Genomic DNA, 7,500 nt, shown 5'->3' on the forward strand with positions numbered 1-7,500 from the left:
ATGCATGTTTATGTGGGTTACGGCGCATGCGCGAACCTGTGGTGTGCGTGTGTGTTCGGCTGCGTGTGGTGTGCGCGGATGTGCGGCGTGTGTGTATGTGCGTGTGTGTCTGTTTGTGTGCGTGTGTATATCCGGGCCGGTGCTGGCTGGGTCCTGGTGGTCACTCACTTGCCTGGACGCGCTTCCTTCCCGGCGCTCTTCTGCCGCCGCCGCCATCGCCTTCCGCTGCCGCCTCGTCTGCTGCTGGTGACCGCTGTGTCCGCGTGTCCTCTCGGTGTCCCGTTGCTGGGATCGTGTCCCCGGCGTGGTGTCTGCTTGGTGCGCTGGTGGTTCCGTGCACCACTACGACGTTGCCTCCGCTGGTGGTTCTGCCGCTACTGCTGGTGCTGCTGGTGCTCCTGCTGGTGACTGCACGCTCTCTCCCGCCGCCCCTCCGCCATCCCCCCGCACCCTCCTCCGCCTTCACCCGCTGGGGCCTCTGCCCCGGTGCCCGCGCGGGCGTGGGCTGACGACGCGGGCAGCGGGGGGCGGCCGGCACCATGGTGGACCTCGGGGGACGCCGCTCCAAGCCCTCCAACCTCAACAACAACAACAACAACAACCATAACAACAACAACAACCACCACAACAACAACAACGGTAGCAATGTAGTGACACCGAGAGCCAACGTTTACACCGGCGTCTCCGTGAAGCACCTGGTGAGCCCCGTGTCCCGTGCCGTTCCCCCTAGTGTGCCCTCAGTGTCCCCCGAGCACCGCGACCCTCGTAGTGCCGGGAAGTCATGTAGTTGTGTCTGCGAGGCCGAGTCGTGCCGGTGATCGCCGAGTATTGTTGCGTAGTTAGGTGTACAGTGCATTGTGCATCCACGTGTAGGTTGCAAGGGCTCTCGCAGCGGAGTGGGAGTAGTGAAGCTGACCCCCTCTCTGCACCCACGGCTACTCTACTGGTAACCTTAGGTGGTAGTTTGAGATTGAACATCTACAATCACTCTCTGCACAGCTTTTAACAACAGCTTTTGTCACACTAAACACAACCGCTCAATACCATTAATGCTCTAAACTAAACAGTAAACATTTAAAACCATCTAATGACAGTTTAGCACTTACAAACACAACCGAAGATACTCCATCACCATAATCAAGTATCGCTTATTATAGTGAATGCTTTTTCCCTTCTCATCCCCGTATGTCATCCTCCACGACACTCGCCATTCATCACTGATTCCACTCCCCACCGACCACAACATATACTCCCCACCAACCACAACCACATCATCCCGAACCACACACGTGTTAGAGATTGATTGCTAACAAATGGTTACCTCTTTTCGCCCGTGGTCTCCGTGTGTGGTGTGCTGGGTCGTACACCGCCATACATCTCCGCGCCTGTACGACCTTGGTGCCTCATGACCTGTACGACCTTGGTGCCTCATGACCTGTGCGACCGTGGGTTGCACTGGCTGTGGCATTCTCTTTGTTGACCCGGCGTGACCTCAGCGGCGGAGTTATTGTGACAAGGCCCGGCTGAGCGAATCTGGTAACGGAGGTGATGGCGGGCGGGCACCGTACATCACCAAGGCTAAGGTCGCGCGCCTGGTAAGTCCAGCCTGTAGCAGTGTCAGCCTTCCTATATGACACGCCTGCCTGGCACGTGTCACTTATTCTTGTTCATGTCATGAACTGTATTTCCCTCTGGCAAATATCAGCGGCACTGAACTATTTCAAACCCTGGCACTATCACCATTTGTTCGCTCGTCTTTAGGAACACTTTCAAGTATTTATTCTAAAGTGTAGCGTGGAGATGCTGAGAAAGCGCTTACGTAAAGTAGGTCAAATGTGAGCGCTAGAACACTGACGTAGCGTAAAACTGCACCATTTCAGTTAAAATATTTTAGAGTTCAAAGCTGTCAATCCCACCATGCTTTTTCCTACCGTAGCGATTTTGTTGTAATATTTCCTTTGATTGCGAAGGCATATCTGTCCATCGCTCTTTGATGCTTTATGATTTTGGTGTCAATTCCGTTGCATGATGTGTTTTAAAAAGAATTATGATGACGAACAGCAGCGGCTTAAAACTCAGCCTGTCTTGTCAGTATTTTGATAAGTTCTAATTTTCCCCGAATTTGCACTTGAGCTATAATCATCCTCACAGATTGGAGATTCGCAACTGCAAATATTAATTTAGCATACCGTTACCCTTTTACCCTGGTATCAAAAAAAAAATCTCAAAAGATGTTTCAGCTGCAGACTTATTTACCCAGATGTAAAAGATGAAATGATTATCTACCTGTACTTCCGTTTACTTCAGCACGTTTCTTGTACTTCTTTACGTGCTAATCAGAAGTACTGCTGCTTTTGTATGTTAGAATGTGTGTAAGTGTGTGTGCGTGATATGTTGAAATTGCGTGTTAAGTTTATTTTAGTAGGTATCATTATTTTCTTTCATATTTATTTCTCTTTTACAAGAGTATTGAAGACATGATGTTTTGAGCAAGTTCACAGTTTAGGCTAGCCTGTAGAATAGGTGATTTACAGTTTTGATATGTCATGTCCTGTTCATAAAGTGATTTTTTTCGATTCGTGTTATCGCAATATGGCTTCTTATTTCATTGTTTTATTGTCATTCCATGTATTTATTTCATCTATTTTTATATGCATTCTGTTTCGTCAGACCCGACGACAAATCAGTACAGATTAGCTTCGTATCAGAAATTCACTGGAATCCTATTAGGCTCAGGATTGGTTGTTACCAGGGGAGTTAAGTAATTGTCCGTGATCTATCCGTTAGAAAATACTTAGTTAAATTAGGATATGACGACCGTAGAGTTCCCACGGGCCGGTTCACGGCAGTACTGGAGAAATATTTTTCGACTGTTTCGAAGACTGATAATAATTATAATTATAATTTGTATTGGCACTATTATTATCATTATTATTATTATTATTATTATTATTATTATTATTACTATTTTTATTATCATTATTATTATTATTATTGTTATTATTACTATAATTATTATTGCTATTATTATTATTATTATTATCATTATTATTACCATCATCATCATCATTATTGTAATTATTTACAATTATATCACTGCCACAATTATGGCTATTATATTTTTTTATTACTAACTGTTGTAAGTTAGAGAGAGAGAGAGAGAGAGAGAGAGAGAGAGAGAGAGAGAGAGAGAGAGAGAGAGAGAGAGAGAGAGAGAGAGAGAGAGACAGAGAGAGAGAGAATGAGAATATATGCTTCACGCTTGTTACAGAATATCATTAAATGCACCGCTCTTGAAACTATTTTGCACACGTCGCTTTAAGGAATTTATTAGCATTGTTTTAATTTACAGCCGTGACAAACGGTTACTAAGGGTGAATAACATAGGTAAAAAGAATGATGAAGAATAAAGTGAACATACATTTATTTATGCTTATACACACAATCAATATATTCGTGATTACCAAAGAACCTGTAGTCGGGGATGCGTTCACGAGTAGCGTCTCTACCAGTGCTGTAGTGTGAAGCTTTACCGATATTCTTGTTGTTGTTGTTGTTGCTGTAGTGCTCGACCTTCGTGGGCCCCTCACCCCCGATGCCCACGCCGGCGCTAAGGCGTAACATCTCCACCGGGTTGTCTCTGAACCAAAGGGTGAGTAGGCCTGCGGCTCCCGTGTGGCATCATCGCCTGATTTTTGCCTTCTGCCGCAGCAACTCGGTGCAGGCGGTTCTGCAGCACACCTTTTTATTTTTTTTGCACTTGTTTGTGTTTTACTTGTGCACCATTCACGTTCTTTTTTTTCGTTTTTTTATTTTTACGTTGAAGTCTAGCAGCCTGCCACTCATTAGCTTGGAATCTCGATTATATATAACAGTTTGGTTATTTTTATTTTACCCAGATCCGAACGTTGAAGACATTATTTTATTTGAAGGGCTTGTAGGGATTCAGTGATATTACTATATGAAAATATAGTTATGAACAATAGAAGGGGTTCAGTATTACTACCTTTATATACATTTACTTCATATTTCCTTATTGCATTATCCCTACCTCTCTCAAATTCTTTATTTATTATTATTATTATTATTATTATTGTACATGTACCTCTGCTCTCGAACCTTCAGAGGGGTTCGTTGCACTTAAGCCAACCATTTTTCTCCGCCACAAAAATTAGAACCCTGAGCCAGTGGCCGTCGCATGTCAGTCATTTATGCACACCAGCCTCAGGGCATCGCCATCCGCACGCTAGTGAGAGCGCGTGACACCCTCACACCCCCTTTCCCCTCCCCCCCGCATACGAGGCCATTGCGGCTTGAAATGTCGGAAAGTCAGAATTGCAAATAATATGAGGGTATTGCAACAAGTAGGAGATTGAGAGGTCCGGCAGAATAAGACCTGCGTCGCCGTGCTTCTGGAGGTGGGGTCGGAGGCGTGACAAGGCGCAGCGCGTAATGGCAGGGTTAGCCCAACCTCATCCAGACTTAAGCCGTTTCTTAACCCTTGCATGTTTACGTTTCGGACGAGTTTTTTTTCTTTCTTAGTCTCTCTCTCTCTCTCTCTCTCTCTCTCTCTCTCTCTCTCTCTCTCTCTCTCTCTCTCTCTCTCTCTCTCTCTCTCTCTCTCTCTCTCTCTCTCTCTCTCTCTCTCTCTCTCTCCCTCTTTCTCATCTCTCTCTTCTCTCCTTTTCTTCTTTTCTTTCTTTCCTTCCCTCCCTTTATCATCTCTCCCTCACCCCTCCCTCCCCATACTACCCCCTTCTCTCATTCTCTTTCTCCCCAATCCCTCTCTCACTCCCTCCCCTCTCCCTCTCTCACTCCCTCCCCTCTCCCTCCCTCCCTCCCTCCCTTCCACCCCAAGATACCACCGTCAAGCCAGAATAGTTGCAAGTGCCTTTACCTTGCATTGCAAAGTAAAAGAAAAAGAAGAATCAAAGACCACGTATCCTCATCTAATCTCCCCCTCTTTCTCTCCCTCTTTTCCCTCTTTTTTTCCCCTTCGTTCTCTCCCCTCGGCCTTGCGAGACCTACTGAGGGAATTATGAGATGGAAAATCAATGTGAAAACCAGATTCCTCGCGTGATTCTTGTCCCGGTTAGAACGCTGGATTTGCGTGTGCAGTCCTGACCTACTGACCTTCCCCCCCTACTCCTCTTCCTCCTCCTCCTCCTCCTCCACCTCCTCCTCCTCCTCCTCCTCTTCCTCCTCCTCTTGTGGCTCCCCTACGCTGGTTGATCTTTTTTTTATATGGGCATGTCGTTCTTTCTCACTATCTTTTTCACTCGCTTTCTCTCTCACTTTCTCGTCGGTTTTTCTCTCTCTTTCTCTCGTCTCGTCTCTCTTTCTCTCTCTCTCCCTCTCTCTCTCTCCTCTCCCTTCTCTCTCTCTTCCCTCTCTCTCACTCTCTCTCTCTCTCTCTTTTTCTCTCCTCTCTCTTCTCTCTCTCTCTCTCTCTCTCTCTCTCTCTCTCTCTCTCTCTCTCTCTCTCTCTCTCTCTCTCTCTCTCTCTCTCTCTCTCTCTCTCTCTCTCTCTCTCTCTCTCTATCTATCTATCTATCTGTCTATCTATTTATCTCTCTCTCGCTCGCTCGCTCTCAATCTATCTATTTATGTCTCTTTCTTTCTTTCTTTCTTTCGACAATTTCCGGTCCCTTCTTCTCTTTCATCTGTGACTCACTCTCCACCTTCTCCCCTCTTCTCTCCCCTCGTCCCTCACGCCCCCTGTCCCAACCCTTCCCTTCCCCCTTGCTCAGTCCGGCGTAACGTGTTCTAGAAATTAAAAGCTTAAAACAAGACTCGTGAATACAGAAACGTTCGGTACTAAAGCTGTAGGTTATTTTAGAGATAACTAGGTGAGAATTTTATGTGTACGTAGGTTATTTATTGTTTTATTTTTTATTTGTATGTATTGTGTGCTTTGTTCGTACTTTTGTCGTTGTTGTTTTTGTTTCGGTTTTCTGTATTCGTTATTTTGAAGTAGTATTTTTTTTTTCTTTTGAGAACGTTATTCATGGTAATATTCTGTTCTTACTCTTTTATAATTACTTTATATCGAAGCTGATATATGACAATGTTCAAAATGCATCATATCATCATCATTATCATTATCATTATCATTTTCATTTTCATCATCACACTCTTTATCACTAGCATAAGTTAAACCAACGGTGTGTCTATGGTAGTTTTCTATCTAATATTTATACAATTGATATTAGGATGAATGCATAAAAATTCTCTTAGATAATGTTGTGATATTATCATTATTTACATTGCCAAAACTTTCTATCTAAGATCATTCTTATTTTTTTGACTTTGTGTCCTCGTGACTTTTCATCATTATATTTTATTATGTTTTGCTGCTTACACCTTTTATGTATGAATAATCTCATAATTATGATCATCCTCCCAAGTCATATTATGATTATCACGTCCCCGATTATGTATATATATATATATTTTGTTTTTGTTTTTTTGTATTTCCTTATTCCTTTGTTTTGATATTGTGAAACTTTTTTGTGTCATTAATTTTTATCCGTTCTCTTTGCAGATCTAATTAACTATTTATTTTTTCTCTCTCTCCCTTTATAATTGTATGAGTTTTTTTTTATTTAAAGATGGGATGGTAAGTCGGGGTAATATAATGTTATATAAGATGCTGCGGATAGCTCCATGGAACGCCCTGTGTGTGTTATATATGGAGAATATATTTTAGATATAAGCTAAATATTAAGGTGGATGTGTTCTTATATATGGTTACAAAACAAAACATTACGTGCTTGATATTTGCTTTCATTCTGCGATGACTTATTTTGACTGAAATATATGGTGACTTTTCAAACTCATGCTTTGTTTCATGGCATTTTTATATACATAGAAATTAGTCATTCTGGCATTATCCAAACTTCTGTAGTGAACATACATATATGCTCTTATTTACAAAAATTATCCTATCTAGCAATAACATTAAAAAAAGAAAATCTAATATACATGTCACCCCTAAATCTCTGGACTCCTTCCCGTTTTCTCTCACGACTAACCGCTTCCCATTTTCGACGATGACTGACACAAATCCCGTTTTCTGTGGTATAGAAGGCGGTATACCTAAACCGCGACGACATCCTGGAGAAGCACGTTGGGCCTCGTGTCCGATCCTTCGACGCTTCAAAAATGAAGAACAAGTTTGAAAAGCCAAAGGTAAAGAAAATAAAGCCAGGCTAACTCACGCTAACTTCACTCCAGCACTTCACATGGGTTTATTTTTATTTTTTTGCACTTGAGATGATGTTCTTAACACGTTTGGTTTTATATATTTTTTTAATTTATTATATTATTTTTTAACACGGTTTGTTGAGTTGTATATAGTAACGAGCGTTTTTAAATTTTTAAATCGTTTTTTTTGTCTTAGTATAGTTTGTGTGATAAATTAACACAACGAGATATTTTTTATTAACACGGTTTTCCTGTTAAAATCACTTACACGAATGTGTGTATATATGTTAATAC

General features: G+C 42.5%; 1 protein-coding gene across 50 annotated transcripts in view; it reads left to right on the plus strand.

Annotated features, from left to right (window-relative positions):
• LOC122252312 (uncharacterized) overlaps positions 1-7,500 on the plus strand; it is a 91,589-nt gene that overhangs the window by 47,508 nt on the left and 36,581 nt on the right. For 19 of the 50 annotated variants that reach the window (XM_086545411.1, XM_086545388.1, XM_086545395.1 and 16 more), the window contains one exon: positions 7,087-7,191. The exons of 16 other annotated variants lie outside the window; for them this stretch is intronic. In XM_086545411.1, the coding sequence (XP_086401537.1) occupies positions 7,087-7,191 (105 nt within the window). Of the gene's footprint in view, positions 1-521; positions 699-1,496; positions 1,596-3,565; positions 3,653-7,086; positions 7,192-7,500 lie in introns of all 50 variants that reach the window. 15 more of the 50 variants (XM_086545363.1, XM_086545360.1, XM_086545361.1 and 12 more) reach the window with 6 other exon arrangements.

This window comes from Penaeus japonicus, unplaced genomic scaffold (genome assembly GCF_977035675.1).
Source record: "Penaeus japonicus unplaced genomic scaffold, GWHDUDI00000001_assembly GWHDUDI00000016, whole genome shotgun sequence".
NCBI classification, from domain to species: Eukaryota; Metazoa; Arthropoda; class Malacostraca; order Decapoda; family Penaeidae; genus Penaeus; species Penaeus japonicus.